The sequence below is a fragment of the Artibeus jamaicensis genome, unplaced genomic scaffold (genome assembly GCF_021234435.1).
Source record: "Artibeus jamaicensis isolate MK-2021 breed Jamaican fruit bat unplaced genomic scaffold, CSHL_Jam_final scaffold_916, whole genome shotgun sequence".
Taxonomy (NCBI): Eukaryota; Metazoa; Chordata; class Mammalia; order Chiroptera; family Phyllostomidae; genus Artibeus; species Artibeus jamaicensis.
In genome coordinates, this window is record NW_026522059.1 from 56849674 (window position 1) to 56869722 (window position 20049).

Consider the following 20049-nt stretch of genomic DNA (forward strand, 5'->3'; position numbering starts at 1 on the left):
TGAATGGGCCCCAAAGCTCAGGACTAGAGACCTATCTGTTACCTGACCTCTCTCCACTGTACCTCTTTCAAACTGATAAACCTCTCTACCTCTCCAGCTTAAGCTCTAAGGCAGGCATGTAAACACTGGCCAGGGAGATGGACAGGGAAACCCAGAAGGGTTGGCCCCAGGGAAGGAAACAGGGCCAACAGCAGCCTGGACAGGCTTACCCTGACTCGTGATGGAGCTGAAGGACTCCATGGCCACCGACTGCTCTTCCCCATGGTTCCCCCTTGTCCCTGCAAGAAGCCTCTTTGCTGGTGGATCCTCCCACACACTGCCTCCACCTCCACGCAGTTCATGCTTAATTTCTAGCAGCATTGCTACTTGTTTACACCCCCATCTCTGTCACTTGGTTATGAGCTTAAAAATTTCCTGGAGAAAAGAGGCTGTGACTTTCTCATTTTGGTCTTTTCCAAGGAACCAACTCTACTTGCTTTACACAGAAGGCATTCGGGAAGTGGAGGAAATGATTACAAAATTTACTCTCACGGAAAACAGCATCCATTTTCCACTTCAAATTTACTGACTGGTGGAACCCCACGATCATCCTGTGAGGAACTGTTCTTGTTCTCTTCCCATGGTGCAGGAGAAGGAGAGTGAGGTGAGGATGGGTTAAGCCATTCGCTTGAGTCACAGCACTGGCTCAGGATCTGAACCCACACTGGGCTGTGGGGTACAGAAGTCCCCCCTTATCCATAGGGGAATCGAACCAAGACCTCCAGTGGATGCCTGAAAGAGTGGATAGCACTGAGCCATATATATATATTTCTACACATGTGTCCTTTTCCATTTAAAGGAAGCACTTGATGCATTCTCTTTGGCGTATCTGAATCACTCACTACTCTTGTGCTTTTTGGCCATTAGTAAACTAAATAAGGGTTATTTGAACACAAGCTCTGTGATAACCCGGGTGGCTACTAAGTGACTAACAGGTGGGCGCATCTACAGCATGAAGACACTAGACAAAGGAATGATTCATGACCCAGACAGGACAAAGATGGACCGCACAAGATTTCATCATGCTACTCAAGATGGCATGTAATTTAAAACTTATGAATTGTTTATTTCTGGGATTTTCCATTGAATATTTTTGGACCATGGTTGACTGCAGGTAACTGTGGACAGTGGACAAGGTAGGGGGAGCAGGGGACACTGCATGCTTTTAACCACTAACTGCTGGGACTGCCTCTCTATGTCCAGGGATTACATGAATGTAAATGACAACAGCATTCAGTAGGGGAGAAACCAATGGGAGCTCCTAATCCTCTGGCTTTGCCTTGGCAGTTACCTCTTCTCTGACAGCCTCTCCTCCCCTTTATACTCCTGGAAATACCTACTTGTGTCCTAAGACTGCTTAAGAGTTACCCCTTGAAGTCTCTCATGGTTCCTCCAGGTGTTTAGGGACCCTCGGGGCTCTTATATACATAGTGTTCTTTGCTAGGTCACATCATATAGTACCTGCTGGTTTTCTCCTCGATCTCCTCCAGCATACGGCAGTCTTTTCACAACACTCAGTGTGGAAGTATTCCATTGTTGTACGTATCAGTTTATTTAGCAACTATTAAGTGCAACTTACTGTGTCAGGAACATTCACATATACTAACTAATCTCATTTAATTCTCCCAATGTCCTATAAGCTGCCAGGTACCAAGTCACCCAATTTTGGGGATGAGAAGTGTGAGGAAACAATACTTAATTAGACAGTATTGGAATAAAATTTCCCACCTCGGCTGAGTCTAAAAGTCCCCTCAGTCTCTCTAGCATCCTCATCACCAAACGAAGGATGGGGACAGTACCATGAGGAAGAGTGGATGTCCTTCAGATCACCTGCAGAGGGGCCTCCTCCTGGGTTCTTACTCTCAGACCCCGATCTGAGCCTGTTCAGGAAGACAGTATGGTCTCCAGGTCATGAGTCACTGGACGCCTCAAACTATAACTCATTTATCTACTCACCTCCTGTCACTCAGGTTTTATTGGGTGAGTTTTATCAGGTTCCATTAGGCCAAGGGCAGGAAATCAGTGTCACTAACCAGAGGACTTTCCATAATGAGTGGTCATTTCCATTAAATGGAGTAACTCTTACACAGTAATCTCCATATAGAGATTAAAAAAATATGTGTACATATAAAACATGGAATACTGAACTGATAATATAAACTCAGAAATCCTATTAGATCTTAGCCCTGTACTGCAGATGCACAATCTCTAAAGAAGAATACCAACTCAAATATGACAAATCAATGAAAACCAAGTGTTTGGAGTACCTATTATGTCTGTGTTGACACTTGTGTTAGGTTTCACGCAAGGTATAAAAACCAGAGGTTTTATTATCTATAAAGTACATACTGAGAAGCATAAAGTAGGCCACTGAAATCTAAAAATGACCTATTCATAAGTATCATTTTCTTTCCAGGTGATGCATAAATAAATATTTTATTCTTACTAAAAGTGATTCTAGCTAGCTTTAGATTTATACTTCATGATCAGGAAAAACTTTTAGTGAATCTGTATGGCTTTACAGCTCATTAGTTCAGTACTTATTAATTCAGAGTTCTAAAAATTGTTTAGGATTTAAGCAAGTAGAATTTCATACTAATCATGGAGATTCAATGGAAGGGGGAAAAAAGAAGAGAAAAATAAATTCCTGCAAATGTTATGAGAAAATCCAGTTACTCATGGCCTATTTTAAGTTCCTAAAGGTCTTTATGCCTATTTGGTAAAAGGACTACAAGTATATCAAAATACCTAAAAATTTCACATTTTTTCCTACAAAGAAATCCTTTCTTACTTTTTATGGCTTGAACATTTAAGCTTTTACATCTCTGGCTGATTCAGAGTCCTCGTACAGACAAACATTAGAAAGCATGACTCAATGTAACCCATGGTTTTGAAAGAACAATTTATACCTGAAGAGCGTAGGATACAAACAATTTTATATTTTGATTCATTTGAGATGTTTGTCATTTAGTAAAAGTATTTTTTCATATTTTCCTCTTTTATGAGCAATAAGAAAACTGCTGATGGACTAGGACAGAATATACATGTAACCAGATACCTCTTAACAACAAAATCTGACTGTTCAACAGACACCCCTAGATCTCATCAAGCACCCCACCCCTTCTTGCTTTCTAGCAGGACAGAGCAAGGGGGGTCTTTTCAAGCAGGGACTAAGCATTTGCAGGGAAGATCGACGCGCCAGCATTTGGAGGCTGGGCAGAGTCTCTATTACAAACTAGAGGAGGGGATCTGACAAAAGTGACAAGTTAGGGCAGGAACCAGGGACAGAAAGGATGGAGACGGTACTTGTGGAATGTAACAAACACAGAGACACCTGGCACCCCCTTGGTGTTGATCCTAAACTGATCCTAAGCTGAACCCAAGTGCTCACTGTAGGCCTCCTAACTCACTGTTCTCTGTGCTAACGACTCCATACAGGAAAACGCCTCTGAATGTCCTCCTGTAGGAGCAGCCCCAGATGACAAGGTTTGCAATCAGCCACTGTGAGGTTTTCGCTCCATTTTAATGAGTGTTCGCAAAGTGTACACTCATTCTCTTGATCCATTTTGCACACACAGTAGCTAATAAAAATGAAAGATACCTTTGCTAAGACAAAAAAAGTCAGAAATGTTCAATTCATTCTTTTATATGGGCTTAGTCAAAACCAACAGGAAGCGTGAGAATTTAACGGAAGCTCTGAACACCCTTTGGCTGACCAGCTAGGTACTGCAATAGCTACCCTATCAGTAAAGTAAATGGAAAAAAAAAAAAGGATTTGCTAATTTGACTTTAGATCATGGAATTCTGCAAACAGATGCCAGTTATAGCCATAATCAACCTGGTATATCTTGTCTTAGATTAGGATAGCTTATCTGAGGATAAAATAATTCCCCGCTTCTACCCTGGACCATTTCTTATAAATTCCTCTACCCCAGCCCTCTCTACTCACTTTCCTAATGACTCTTTCATTATGGAGACGATGTACATCTTTGATTTTGATGTTTTCATTTCCTTTGGAATGCACAAGTCTTCAGAGTTAGCATTCTTCCAGGAATCTCAGCTCTCATTGTTTTGTTTCTCCTTAAATGTTCATGAATCAAAAGATTCATGATCCTCCTCACCCCAAAATCCCCACCACTATTCACTGTCTCCTTGTGCTCTTAAGCTAACAATGCTCAGAAACCTAGCGTTTTAACTCCCTTGGACACAAGCAGTTGTACGCCAGAGGAGTTCTCCTTTATACATTTCAAATTCATTATGGCTGGATAGATTTACTCATGTTTCTGTCCCAACTCCTATTGCTGTGCACGGCAGCGAAAATCATTCTCCTCAGATGTTGTTTTGCTCATGTTACTAACTTCCTGGGAACTGAGGTGGCTTCCACTTGCGTGTTGCATAACACCTGACGGTGCTTTTCAGATCCTTGAGCAGTCAGCACCCTTATCTAATTGTCCTCTTCCCTATCCATGACTCAGCTGAGCTCATACCACTGCAGAGCACAACACTGCGAATCTTAGATGACACACAGCAGCAGATGATTCCTGGATCATCTCTCCTGGTGGTGAGATGACACGTCTGCATTTGACAGACCCTTGTTTCCAGGTTCTATTGGCAATGGAGTCACTAGGGAACCTCAACACAGAACACTAGGAGAGGAGTAATAAGTCTGTGTAGCTAAAAGAGCTCCTCCAGCAAGCTACAAGGACGACAGTGCCCACTGACAATGAGCACTGCTGAGCTTTTTACTGCCTTTGAGTGTTTTTCATTCTTCTCAGGCTGAGTCACCAATATTCTATTCTTCCCCCACCTGGTGAAATCTCCGTTTGCCCCTGTGACAAAAGCATGTCTTCTCTTCCCTTCAAAATATTACTCAAGGCTCCAATTCTTTATGAAATCATTCCATGCCAATTCCATCTGGCACCAGACACACCAATTATATGAGGAACCCCTTAATATTCATCCTGTCCCTAGTTTTCCTCCTTTTTCTCATAACCCAGCATTTCATCCACACACACTGATGTTCACATAGACTCATCTACACACATTCACACAGCAAGTGTGGGGGACACTTGCTCAAGACTTTATTTTCTCTGTTGGCTTATGTCTTCTATTTCACTTGAAATATCTTTAAGATCTTACTGGGCACCAGAAAAAAGTGGAGGTTCTGTAACTGTTATAACTGTTCCAAATATAGCAACTGTAATTAAAGAAAACTTTTCAATGGTAAAGTTTTGCAACGACTTTACCACCACACAATTAACACATCACTGAAGATTCCGAAGGGGGGGGGTTGGGAAGAAAATCCTTAAAAATGGTCTCCTTTCCCTTGTTTTCATTTATGGAATTAAACATTTGTGACTGCTCACTCACTCCTTAATCAGATTTTCACCATTCTAACAATAGGTTGAAAGTTAATTTACTGAAGAGTAAGAAGAATAATTTTGAAAAATGCTTTTACTGTCATTTGTACAGTAACATGAAAAATAAAACCTCTCAAATATTACTACACTATGTAGCTAACTAAAGAGTATTTGGAACTGCTTTCTGAACAAGCCAGTCTATTCCTTTTTAATTCCTGTAAGACTGACCATTTAGACAATTATGAAAAGTGCCTGGAAACCTGCATGGAATAAACAAAAGTACTGAGAAACAAAGAGCTGAAAGTAAACTGCCCTGCGTTATTGAACTACTTCCTGCGAATACAAGTTAATTCCAAACAGTTCTAAGCCCTTCTTCCTTCCTCCCCCTCCTGGCCCAGTGCAGTCCCGAGTGTGTAGGTACTGAATGGTGAATGACTCTGAGAAGACCAGGGTCACTGCTCTGTGCCTTGTGCTTCTTACGGGTCCTTCAATAGGGTATGCATTTTGATTGCATGTTCCTGATGGTTTACACAGTGGGACGTTGTCCCTTTCAGTCCGCCATCCTTTGCACACACCCCTAGAGTTGGAAAAGTGTTAGTGATATTTCACTATGTTTTCTAACTGAATAATTTCTATTAGAAACATCACTGGAATAAGAATGGGATGTCAGATTCGAAACTAGGCCAATGGAAAGGAAGTCACTCTGCAGCAGAGGACTGGACTTGTGCTTTCTGTGACAATCTGGTAAAAATCTGGTCCAGCTGCCCACTTCCTTACCCCATTTTATTGACTAGAGTAAGAGACTGGGAAAGATTACTTGTTTAATATGTTTGGCAAAAAATCCCCTACGTTCTGGAATGAATGAACCTTTTCACCAACATTACTGAGGGCCACTGGAATATCAGACACTAACATCTTAGATTCACCTGTTTCTTACCCACCACCTCCAGTCCATCAACTCCTATAAATTTTCTTTTGTGTACCACCCTGTCCTTGACTAGGTCTCTATCCTCTCCGGGACAGACCAGGCCTCAGGTCTTGGCCCCTCTTAAATCCATCTCAAAGGCTGACAGCTCTCTTCAAATCCCTTAAAGGACCTCTTCCCCAACCCCCAAGGCTATCAGTAGGAAAATTCAGCTCCCAAACTTTCATAATGTCTATTTTATCAAAACTTAACCTACACTCACTGACCTTCAGTGTGCCTGAGAATAACCTGGGGCACTTCTAAAATGCACATTTCTGGGTCTCGCCCAAAGACAGGTTAATTTAGGACTAAGAGTGGGCCAGGAGGTTTTAAGTACCCCAAGACCTGTGGAGAGGTGGGTGGGCTGCACTGCGGGGGCCCTGCCTACTGCCCGACTGCCCGGAAGAACTCAGCCACGCACTCATACCCCATGCTTGTCTCCCTTCCAGCTGTACCTCAAGTCACTCTCCACAGCTCGGGTTACGTGTTCCTCCTTTCTCTGCATTTTCAGTTTCTTCCTAAAATTTACCATGCTATGCTGACATCTGTTTATGTTTGCTGTGCCCGCAAGATTTGTGGCTGCTGAATGAATAATTCTATTCAATGAAGCAGAGGGACAACGACATACGTGACTATATAATCCCATTCCCAGACAGAGCTTCTTTCGTGAGCTGAAGGAGCATATTTGGGTTAAAGAAGAAAATTCCTACCTGAATTCTCAAAATCAAATGGAAAGTAAAGGCTTCTGATGTTATGCTGCCTGGGAACCATGCTAGATGGATCTCTTACTTGTTTTGTGACATTTCTATGCCTGTTTCTTACCAACCCACAGGGTTGCTGTGAGAATTAAATGAGATAATAGATGTCAAGTTCACGGCACAGGTCCAGGCTCCAGGTAACCACTCAAGACACAATGACCCTGCATGGGGCCCAAACCTATCATCCCTATTGCTATTCTCAGACCAAAGGGCTGTGGCCTCATGCATAATGTACACAGGGAAACACTTAGCAGTGTCTACACTGCTTCTGGAGTGCCAAAAATTTATTGCGAAATAGCTAATTTTAATGTTTCTGTAGCCAAATACTGCTAATGAGATCCCACTACCATAAAAAATCCTCTTACAGCTGCTGTGTAGAAATGATTTTAAAGTGTGATTTCAATTAAAATGATTTATTAAAATTTTATTTTTTTTAAAGAAAGAAGTAGCACAGTGACATGATTATCTACTACTGCTTCCAGACAGAGCTTCCTTACTTTTGCATAAAATTCTTATCTACTTTATAAATATTCTGTTGATAGCATTCATATTGTCAGGGGTAAAATTATTTGAAGAGACATTTTGTTAGGTTTTCTTAATTTAGTCCATGTCTTCTCTGGACGCTCAGTGTAACCACAAAAGACTAACAGGGGTTATGCAAAGGAAAAAGGCTGGGGGGGAGAGGGCATTCCAGGCAGGGAGAGATGCTCATGTGAAGAGTTCCAGACAGCGTCTGTGATGAGCTTGCCCAGGCTGGCTTAAGTGCTTACGGGCGAGTCCCTCCAACCTGCAGCCCCACTGCACTCATAGCACCTGCCTGCTGCGCAGGAGCCCTACCACCCCACCAGGGGATTTACTCTTCATGAAAGGTTTTGTTCCTTATTTGTCTCTGTATTCCTAGGACCTAGTACCATGTTTGGACAGAGTTGACACTAAATAAATGTTTGCCAAACGATGCTCTTTAGCATACTAATTTTCAAGAGTGTTCTATTGTTCCACTATGTTGCCAAGAAAGAAACAGGCCAACAGTTCTTGCTCACTGGGTAGGTCTTTTGAGCACAAATCTTCAAAAGCATAAATTTCACAAATTCAAGTGCAGACATTCTGATACCTGAATTGCATTATTCAAAGGCAACAGATTCCCAGTCCCTTCAAGTGAGAACTGTCTTATTTGTGCTTCTTAAAAAGAGCTGTTTCTAACATCATGTACATATGGTTCCTTTCTTGGCATGCCTCGTAAGTATGTTTGTTTCTCAGAGTTCTGGTCTGAGTTCCACACGCACAGTGCAAATCTTCTCGAGTTCCAAGGCCCTGATCCCTGTTCTCTTTTGGGCCAGCATCTCAAAATTCAAGAAGCCAAAAATCCAACCCAAACTCATCTTCCTCTTTAAACCTGTACCTTCCTCTTGGATCTCTCTGTGAGTAAACAGGCTCACCATCCATCCAGCTGGCCATCCAGAATCACCGACTTTTCTTTTTCTAGGTTTGCTGCACTTGTTCGACCAGTCATCAATTCCCACTGAATCTGTGGAGGCTCTCACCTTACATTCTCTTCTACTCCATCCCTTAGCTCAGGCCATGGACTCTTCCTTAGACCAGTAGTTAGCAGGTTACCACTTAATTTTCCCCCAGTTCTATTGCTTCTTACTCCTCACTGCGCCAGAGTGATCTTTCTAAATTTCATCAGGTAATTCCACTGTTTGAGACGATTGAAAGCTCTCCTCTGTCTTTGAGATAACGTCCAAACTCCCCGTTATGGGTCAGTGAGCTTGTTTCTTCACCTCATCTCTCAACATCCCTACCTAGCACTCTCTTTTCCAGCCATGCCAAACATTTCACAGTACCCCAAGTACACGTGGGCCATTGTCCTTTGCACCCTCTCCATCTTCTGGAAAACATGCACACATCCTCTGGTTCTCATGCTGGCAACCACCTGCAGAATCATGCCTCCAGCCCCAGGTTATGATTGAGCTATTCCTATGGGCACCTAACCTCATAGCAAGGTGCTAATCATCTTACAGAAAACTAACTGTTGTATCTGTCCCAACCAGACTATGATGAAAATGGCTGGGTTCCAGTCATAATTTTATACACATAGTATGCAATCAATTGTTACAAAGAATGATTGAAGTCAGTATTTCACTGAAATAAGAAACAAATCTTATCAAATGGGCTGGTATCTGAGTGTCTTTTCTGAAAATCCAAACCAGAATGCTAACTAACAACTTAACTGATGATGGATAAAAGCAGAAAGTGTCCCCTTTCGGGGTGTTTGCACCTTTACAGGGTAATCAATTAGTCCAGAGCTGAACTGATTCTCCAATCACTGGGATGAGCAGGAGGGGGTGGGATCCCATTATCTGGTGCTCCTCCTGTGTACTCTTGAACCCTAAGCTCTAGCTTTTGTGGGATATCTCAGCATGTTTTGACTAACTGGCTCCCCACATGAAGCTCGAACCTGGCCCTTAATGGATGGGAGAAAATGTATAAAATTTTGATATACTGATTCAAAAAAGCTCTGGCACGATGTAAAAAGTGAAATAGACAGGGACTTGTTGACCAAGCAATTGAGATAAAAATTTAATTGACTTGCTACAGAAAATTTGGCAAATTTTTTACCTTATTTAAAATTTTTTAAAAACTAAAAATATTTTGTTAATCTCTGGCATAAGTTATTGTTTTAAAGATGCTAGAAAGTGAATGTGTTTTCCTTGGCTTGAGCAAGTTTCTTTTGGCACACAGGAAAATCCTAAGAAGATTGGACTTCAAAGAGTTGCACTATTTTGGAGGCAGTCTTGATTCCTTACATATTAATTAAATTTCTGATAAAGAAGCTTATTTTGAATGGAGTATATTATCCAAATAAATGTGAAACACCAACTAAGATGGAAGGGCAACATTATTAAAAGCTTATTTGGTTAATTCCCAAGAGGCTGTTGTACTAAAGCTGAATGACTTACATAAATACCTTTGGCATTTGTTGGATCTTGTTCCTAAACACAATGTTCATATTTCATCTATAATAAGAAAAGCATCTCAAAGATTTGCTAGGCACTGGTCTTGTAAGCATCCAGTCTGGTGTCTTGAGTGAAGTGAGATCGGCAGTCAGCGTAATCCATAATGGAAAGTCGCAAGCAGGTTGCTTGGGCTGCCCGGAGGAGGAGGCCAGCACCTCCTTCAGATGCATGCAGAACTTGCCACGTGCCCCAAAACAGACTTTCTCTAGGTTAAAGCTGAAGTTTACATGGAGTACATAGATGAACCACAAATGCCATCACAACTTTGGCTTTCCGGAAAACATTATGGTAGAGGGTTTTCATCACAAATGCAGCTTTACTAAAATGTAACTGCTGCTTTAATGCTTCAGTCACAGAATCAGGAAAACGTCCTGTATCAGAGCTAAATATAATGGTCTTCTGGAGTTTGTATTGTTCAAATAAACCCAGATTTCTATAGTTAAAATAAAGCCAACATATGGCTCCCAAACTTAGCTTATTATCAACCTTGATTGTTATTTTTCCTTCAGTTTTCACCACAGAGATTTCTGCAGAATTGAGTGTTATCTCACCCCATTCACAACACATGCACCTCTCCTTGCCCTCTCTGTTTAAATCGAAGTAGAAAGTCATGCTTACGTGATTCCAGGTTCAAAAAAGTATGTTTTTATGTGGCCCCACGGTTTGGAAAACTGTGTGACCCTTGCATTATTTCATAGCCTAAGACTAATTTTCACTCAAACTGTATTGCTTGAACCGACCTGTTAATCATTATAACACATGCACACCTTCACGCTGCACAGTTTCTGAACAGGCCTGGACTTGGAAAGGCTGGATGAAGAGTTTTTTTAAAGAAAGATCTTTAGAAACAAGATAGCCTCAGGACATCTTATAATACAAAGTTCTCATAACACAGTATGTTCCCATTTACTGTGCAATGACCTGTCCAACAGCGTGGTGATAGAGATCAGAGTTGAAGGGCAGGGGCTGGGCCAGGACTTTCTCTGTGTCCCCAGTGAAACCTCTGGGGGCTATTACATCCTAGCTTTATCTTCTGCGGAGGACAGGGCTGAGCTGCCACCCAGGTAATCCTTCTGGTTTCCGCTGCCCCCTCTGCACACCCATACAGAGAATTCTCAGTGACTGCTCTGTCCTGGGCCCCTTGGGACAGAGGAGCGTGACTTTCTCTAAAAAAAAAATGAGGAAATCAGAGCAGGCTCCTCACTTTCATGCATGGGAATGGGTGCTCTTAGATAGAGGAGAAATATGCATTTACATTTTCATGTGCAATACGAAATGGAGAATACTGGTGACCTGTACTAACATATTTAAATGCTCTAAAGATAAACTTTTTATTATCCTATACTGTAGTTTAAAATATATATGCCAAATATATATAAAATATACATTTCTCTGTTAATTTTCTTTTCTCTTAAAAAGTATAATTATCTGTTGACAGTCTATTGGCCTCACCCAGATCCGAGGCTGGGAAACGGGTGACTTCTGACACATGCTCACGTCTGCACACAGTAGTCAAGCTTGGGGGATTAACTCCTTTCCTCTTGCTTATCCCTCTCTCTGCTCCCAAGCCTGCCTTCCCTCTCCCCATTCCCCACCTTTACTTCCATCCCAGTCTGCTTCTCGGCCTTTTATCAGCTTTCCCTTGGGGAAATGGTACTTGCAGAATTGACGTGCTTTCAGAAACATTAACTCTATCTAGTGATTTACAGTTTAAAAAGCCCTGTGACACCCACTTTCTCATTCAACTCTTAAACCCCCCCCCTCCAAACCCCTGTGAAGAAAGAAGCAAATATCAGTCCTTGTTCATGGTAACTTTTTTGCAACTCAGAGCTTGAGTATTTTTTTTAAAGATTTTATTTATTTATTTTTAGAGAAAGGGGAAGGAAAGGAGAAAGAGGGAGAGAAACATCAGTGTGTAACTGACTCTCATGCATCCCCCATCCAGGGACGTGGCCTGCAACCCAGGCACATGCCCTGACTGGGAATGGATCCACTGACCCTTTGGTTCACAGGCCTGCATTCAAACCACTGAGCCACACCAGCCAGGGCTTTAGAGTTTGAGTATTTTAACCAAGCCTCTGGAATTAGTCTGTAGAAAGGCTGGTGATAACAGGTGCGCATGGGTAACAGGCAGAGAGGAAGAACACAGATGGCATAACCACAGAAAATAATACTCTTTAGCTATAAATTCCCACATTAGGTAATTTCATCCCTAAATTTCTTTACCCATTTAACAGCTTCTTCATTAAAATGACTTGTAAGGCATTACGAGGACTTCACTTTCCTGCAAAGATTACTTATGCTAAAAATAGAAAATTAACCAGAGCTCTAGAAGAAGAAACAAAGAGTTCATGGGAAAAGTAATCTGAAATAGTTTTCAAAGATGTGAGAACAATACAGAAAAGAAAAAAAGATAGAATACAAACTACACTTTTGATTTGCAAAAGAGAAAGAGAATCCTTTTGTCCAATAGAATTGGAGAACTTCAGATTCCTAACCGTTTGCAACACCTTGGCAGAGGTTAAGCTTTTTTCCTAAAACAGGTGGTAGTGAGTTTCACCAGGATCCATAACGTGCACTGACTCATGCTTGACTTTGGGTGTTAATTACTAATAAGTGAAGTACGAATCAAATCAAGTAATCTTTGAGAGGCACTGTTCTACTGACTACCATTATTTGAGAATTTTAAAAATGACCCTAAATTGGCAAGACAAGAAAATCTTTCCAGAGGAAAAATAAGTCAGATGAACATTCAGCAAACTTAGATTTTAAAAAGGCAATGAGCTCTTTATGTCCTGACCTCTCACCTATGTCAGTGATGTCCAATATGTTGGCTGAGCTAGTGTTATTATAGTTCAGTAAGGTGACTTCCTGGAGGTGCAGTATCTGCTTACGGGAAGTACTCACACGTATCCCTGGACCAGCTCATACCTATGAGGAATGGTGATAACAGTTTGGCTTAACCTGAAGGTCTTATTTCCTGGCCCTGCCTTAGTTCTGACACTTAATGATGGTGACTTAATTAAATAAAAGAATATTGCAAAACATGCTTCTGCATTTTCTGCACATCCTTGACTATTGTTAGAGCACAGTATGATGAATTATGAGGGCTATGTTTCTTTCCTTAAAACTGTGGTTTATAAATGTCCAGTAGAATGGAATTAGAAGCACTGGCAATGTTCATACCCTAAGTATGAGGATTTAATTCACTCACTCACCAAACATTTACTAGAGGTCTTATGATAGTGCCCTGATGCACACATACAAGAGTGAGCGAAGCTGCCTGCGGGGTCTGGCTTTCCAATCTAGTTGGAGGAAGAGATATTGAACAAATATGCTGAAATAACATGACAGTTTAGACTCCTGGGGGACTTAGACCAAGGGGATGGCAATGAAGTGGGAGGATGTGGGGTTAGGGAGATTCTTGGTGACGAAGAGGCTTTATGCCTAAAACCTGAGGAGGGAGCAGCCTGGGAGAGGCCCAGGAGCTGGGCAAGAGTGCTAGGCAGAGGAAAGGGCTCAGCAGATGGTCCTCAGAACTGACGGGAAGCTGGTGTGGCTGACTTATTCTGGGCTTGGAGGGAAAGGAGAGAGTGGTATAGAACAGTAATACATCTTAAAAGAAAAGTATAGGAAATACATTTTTCCTGTGGGATTTTTTCCCCACTATGTCAGTCTTACAAGACCAGTGCTTTAACCTCTGAGCTATGGAGCCCTCACCTCAAACTATGTCATTTTTATATTGAAGTCAAAAATTGGCAAACACGGAACCCCGTGTGTAGTTCTAGAAGCAGATGCAGCATTCACCTGAGCTCCAGAGCCCTTGAGCTTGAGGCCCTCCACCATCTATCTGGCTGCTTCCGTAACCCTGTGACAAGCCCAGCAGATCAGGAGACAGCACCAGGCTCCCTTCTATTATTACTTGCCTGGATGGGGCTGTTACCACCTGCTGGGGCACTGAGGGGTCCTCATTCAAACTAATGGGAGGAGGGCCACCCCACTGTATGGGCTGGTCTGTCCCATCCCTGACACTTCACTGTAGTTCTGGGGGCTCCCAGCCACATACCCCACTAGCTCCCGTGAGGCCGGCCACTCCTTTCTCCCACTTTCTCTTCCTCGTAACCTGATAAATGAAGGTGGTACAAGCAAAGGTCTATGGTTGTCACTGCTTTAGAGTGGCTTTCTCCTGTCCCGTCACCATCCCACTTCTGTATTCTAGCACAATAATTACAATATTTCCTCTGAGGCTCAGATCCTACAGTGCTCTTCCTTTGTCTGTAGCTCTTTCTGAATTATCTATTCATTTCCATGGAAGGGCGTTTCCCTAGGGGACACTTATTTGCTATTTCAACCAAGTGAATTAAATTCTTAAAATTCTTCTTTCAAGTATTTTTCTCAAGGAACAGTGATCTGAACGTCTCTTTTAGGTAATGACTGGTGATGAGAGAATGAGAAATGTAACTGAAACCACAAGGATGGTGGGGTGGGCCTGGGGAGGGCTTGGCGTGTCTGACCGGCTGTGCTCCCTCTTGAACATTTCTTCAAAAACAAGACTGAGAATCTTTCTCAATTCCAGGTGATATTTTCTATCCTTGGGACCAAGACAACAGGGGAATAAAACATTTTGTTAATTCTTATCAACATAGTACTTCTGGGAACGGACCAGAAACTAAGGAAAAGTTAGACAGGAGGTCAGCAAATCATAAGCATCCCTTATAGTTCTAACTCTCTAAGTGCTAACCTGCTGGTGCCTACAGGGGTCTACTAATTCTGTAGCTGCTGTGTTATTCCTAGTCCCTGCTGATTTATGTCATCTCACATTCCCTGATCTGTAACAGTTACACAGGGGCCATACGAAGCCTTCAGAAATAAGCCTCTTGTGTGTTTACTGGGGAGACACATCATGTCCTTTTCAAAGAAGCAAAGGGAAAGTCCACAGACTTGTTTTCCTAAATATTTGGGTCTAGGATGGTGCTTGTGTGCCTCCTAATTTCCCTGGGGAGGTGTTACTGGAGGAAACATTATTGGTGCCAACCTGAGGTTTTGCTTCCAGATGAAATGAGGTGATGGTACGAAAGTCATTTGTTTCCCTGAGGCTTCAGAAACAAGCTATGTCTATAGCATAAGAAATGACAACAATAGAAAAATGACTGGCACTATCTGGGTGGCAAACTGAAATGGTCAATAACTAATAATTGGTCATCTTCTTTTGTTGCCCAAAGCGAACTATTCATTTCAACTGTGGCCGCTGCAGAGTGGCACTTTCTAGTTCTTACTCTGCCATCATCAGGGCGGTGGCAGAGGGGAGCAGAGGAGTGTGTCTATGTTCTTAAACTTTTGATAGTTTTAAAAACAAAAACCTCAATAACAACAACTACGAGAGGGGCCAGAAGGACTGAGAGGACACTCAGGCACTAGAAAGAGCCAGGGATATGGGAGTAGGGCAGCTGGAAGTCCTTTCCAGGCAGCGAGCTCCAAAAACTTAACAAAACCCCTTTTTTCCCTTTAAAACATTTTTTAAAAAAAAGAACGTAGAACTCTAAACTCAGAACAAGTACAGAGAGAATGCCAGTCCTTTTGCAACTTCCCACAAAAAACAAGTTGCAAAGCTCTATATCTGAAGTAGCCATTAAAGCAAGAAACGGGGACAAAAAGGGTGAAAGTAAGTAAAATAGAAAGGGTCAATTGAGTGGGTTTTTTCTGGTCTATTGTGGAAATGCATCCAGAGAGTATTTTTATTATCGTGGTAAGAATACTTAACACGAGATCTACCCTATTAACACAATTTCAAGTGCATCATAGCAGGTGTACAACAGACACAATGTTGTACACCGCACTCTAGAACTTCTTCATTTTGCCACCCTGGAATCATACCTGTTGAACCCCACCTTCCCATGTCCCCCCTCCACGCACCCCTGGCAGCCCCCATTTCACTCTATCAGTTGGACCACTTCCTATATTTCACAGAAGTAGAGTCATGCAGTATTCGTCCTGTTCCTGGCTTGTTTCAGTGAGCATAATGAACTGACCATTTCTGGAACAGCTAACTGAAGTTCTTTATGAAGCTGACTAGTTACAAGTATAACATCTTAAACAAAAGATTCTTGATTATAAACTATAACACAATATTCCCAAACCACATAATAGCACCCCCAGGACTTTCAGCAGCAAGAACATAGCTAGTGCTTGGGTAAGAAAGAGTTTTATGATACCAGTATAGTCAGAGACCAGCTTCACGTCATAAACAGTTCCCTTTTTGTAGATTCCTCCAATGCCAACTAATCATAAAGTCAGTAATTACAGCAAGCATGAGGGAGTCATCTGATGCTTGGGTGTTCCGCACAGGTTTATTTTCCATCTGTCAAGATCGAACTGCCTGTAGTATATCACTAGGTTGTAAGGTAAAAATAAAATGGGGGAATTTTGGAGCATGTTTAAAATTAGAGGCTAGGGTTTAAAGAAAGGTGTGTGACCAGATTTAGTGTCAGCTGGGGGCCAGGGAAGCCAGCAAGATTAGACGTGCCAAGTATCCCATCTACAAAGCAAATGGAGAAGCAGGTAGATGCATCGCTCGGTGACTACACAAAACTAAGATCTTGGCAGAGAAGATGCTTGGCAGAGAAGAAAGGAGAGCCCTTCATAAAAGTTTGTACCAATTAACTAACTGTGAAAGAGGACTGGTTTGCCCTGACTGGTGTGGCTCACTTGGTTGGGCATCATTTGCAAAGCGAAAGGTCACCAGTTCAATTTCCGGTTGGGCACATGCCTGGATTGCAGGTCTGGTCCCTGATCAGGGCATACAAATGAGAGGTAACCAACTGATGTTCAGCTCTCACATGGATATTTCTCTCCCTTTCTCTCTCCCTTTCACCTCTCTTAAAAACAAATGAAATCTTTTAAAAAATGATTGGTTTGAGATACAATGGTAACCTCTGAATACTTTTAATATAACGTATTAATATTACATATAAATAATGCCAATTCTATTTTCCAAGTACTGTTTCAGACACTCAGAAGTAAACAGCAGCCATCAAATAGGGGCATTAAAAGGAGAAAACAACAAAACCTCTAAAAGCCTGGAAGTATTAAGTTCAACCACATGAAATTGTCACTTTTCTGTACATAAAGAATTTAAATATCACAAATTTTATGTTTTAACCAAAAAATGTGGAGAGGGGGATGTCAATTCAATGCTAAGAATAAAAACCTGAAGACATGCTAATTCTGTGGCTTTGGAGGTTTACTTCTACGGGAGAATATTACTGAAACAGGAGAAGCGTTTTTCACATGCTATACTAAATGTCTGCCTCAAGTCACACATAGCTGGGGCCAGTCTGTACCCACTTAAATAAACCTAAAAATAAAAATTTCCATTTATTGTCATTCTTTGTTTTCTAACATGACATCCATTCCTAATAAAATTCTATTCCCACTAGATCTCTCCATTCTTCTTGTTGAATCTCTGAACCCAGCCATTAATGGTAAAACTTCAAATACACAGTCCTTCCATGCCCACATACACCCTACTTTTCAATCTATTATTCACCCGCCTTCTGCTCCTCACTCCATACTCCAGCTCATCTCTCCTGCTCTACTTTCTTCCAACCTTGGCACCCTGACAGTCCCATCTGTCAGTCCCAAGCTGCCCCCACCCCCTCCTTAGAATATCCCAGTGATCTAATCTTTCCTGCATATACTGCGCAGCTTTAGTCCTTCTGCCTTTCCCATGCACATGACCTCTGATGTCTTCAAGAATGCATGCTAGATTTTATATGTAACTTCCCACCTCTGCCTATCTAGATCTCAGTGGCTTTTTTGAAGCCAATTTCACCCAAAATGCATCAGAAAACAGAATCTGAATTTTATAAACTAGGATAATTTTATAGAGGGAGTTGTACACACCTTGAACTGAAATATTAGGACAGAGAGACTCATCCATACTCAGTATGTTTCCATGTGGACACACCATCCTCTCCGTGGCAGTACTTCAGGAGCACTTTTTAAATAAGTGTAACTTTCTGGACTGGGAGAATGAGCACCTGGCCTGTGTGAACTCCAACACATTGAGGATAAGGGAAGTAATTTATAATAGGAAGGGGACCTCAATGTACTTTCAACGTTTTTTTGATGACGGGAAGTTTCAGAACAGTGTAGGTATATTTCTATTGGGCTTAATCATTTGCCACCTTTGATTCCGGCTGCTGTGGGGCCTTTTGGTGCCATAATCAAACAGACTGACAAACACAATTTGACAGGGCACTGGGTGGAACGATCCAGCAAAACCACCCGCCTTGTGTTTACATACCTTGAATTGGCTATTTCCACTTTGGTTCTTGCCATGGCAGCTGCCCTTTGTGCGCCTTCGATAGCTCTGTCCACCTTCTCCCTAGTTTTTGTATTTCTTATTGGTATAAGCTGCTTCCTTATTCCACGGACCAAAATATTATTTTTGTATTTCCCCTCTTCCTTGGAGCCGTCAGGAAACACGGTGCAGCCGTACCCATGCCTCTTGTTGTTGACCCACTCGCCCTCGTACTTCATGCCATTGGAGCGCTCGCTGATGCCGAAACCATTGCGTTTGTCATTCTTCCACTCACCCATGTAGGTTTCCGTGGTGGTGGCGTCCACGTGGTCTTCCATAGGGCAAAAATCGCAGTCGACATCGCCAAAGCTGATGGTGGAGTTGGCATCGCTGGAGCTAATTCTGCTCATGGCTGCGTCGCTACGGACCGAGCTACGCTTGCTGGAGATGGAAGACTTGGATTCGGACTTGCGAATTTTCATGCTCCCGAGAAGGGAGCCCCTGCGGAAGAGGCCGCCCTTCTTCTTGCCAGCCAGCTCGGCGTCGGCGTGGAAGTTGAGCACGAAGCCACCGCGGGTGCCGGCCGGACTGTCGGCCGCGGCCGCTGCGTCGTGGAGCACACTGCCGTTGCTCTGCTCACTGCGCAGCGAGGCCAGCGAGGTGCGCAGGGGCGAGCGGATCACGGTGGCCATGCCGTAGGGCACACTCTGGCGCACGCCGTAGCCATGCCGCATGCCACCGGCCCACTGGCCCTGGTAGGTACCTTCGAGAGACCAAAGCACAGCATGAGTCCAGGGAGGAAGGTGCCCCATCTTGCCAGGGCCTGCAGTGCACTTGGGCAGCTGGGCATGCAGGGTAGACAGGCCCGAGGTCAAATCCCACAGCCTTCCCAGTCAGCTCTACTGGATGCTTTTCATTTGGGAATCCGCACCCTGTGACTTGGTGTCTAGTTTGGAATTGTACAGGATTTTCCCATAGTCTGGTCATTTTGCTTTTCATCTAAAATTTTATACCAGTTTCACATGAAACCACTACTTTTGAATACAAAGGGTGATCACTGGAAAACAACTTTTCATCCCTGAGATTGACAAATCAGAAATCCCTCTTAGTAAATTATATAAATGTCTAACCCGCTCTGCTGCACACCTAACCTAATATAACACTGAATGTTAACTGTAATTAAAAAAAACTAAAATTTCAACATAAAAACAATTAAAATGCAGTGCCATAGTAGAAGATGAAATGAGTTCTACTTGTGTATTTTATTCCAATTTTACTATTAATTACTCTCACTTAGCTGAAAAAATCTAAAAATGACTTTTGGATCTGTCAGTATAACATTCCAACAAGATCAAGGACCCACTGAGGGATGGGTCATCAAACAGATTTTTGGGGGGTGGGTGGTGGGAAAAATGAAAATATCTAGGATTATTACTTAAATTTGGGTGGAACTTTCTCAGCTAAGAGTGATTTAACAAATACAATATATATCCTGAATAGAGTGAACCATCATGAAAAAATGGGCAATTTGTTTTAACATTGTATATTTTCAGGGGAAAAGCACCAGATTTGTCCCCTATAGGTGATGAACGTGAGCTAGGCTTATTGT

The 20049-nt window shown here is 42.3% G+C and overlaps 1 protein-coding gene across 3 annotated transcripts in view; it reads right to left on the bottom strand.

The window, feature by feature from the left end:
• The window catches only part of JPH1 (junctophilin 1), an 89910-nt gene that overhangs the window by 64423 nt on the left and 5438 nt on the right, over positions 1 to 20049 (bottom strand). For all 3 annotated transcript variants that reach the window (XM_037150965.2, XM_037150964.2, XM_053661243.1), the window contains exon 2: positions 18444 to 19203. In XM_037150965.2, the coding sequence (XP_037006860.1) occupies positions 18444 to 19203 (760 nt within the window). The remainder of the gene's footprint in view (positions 1 to 18443; positions 19204 to 20049) is intronic.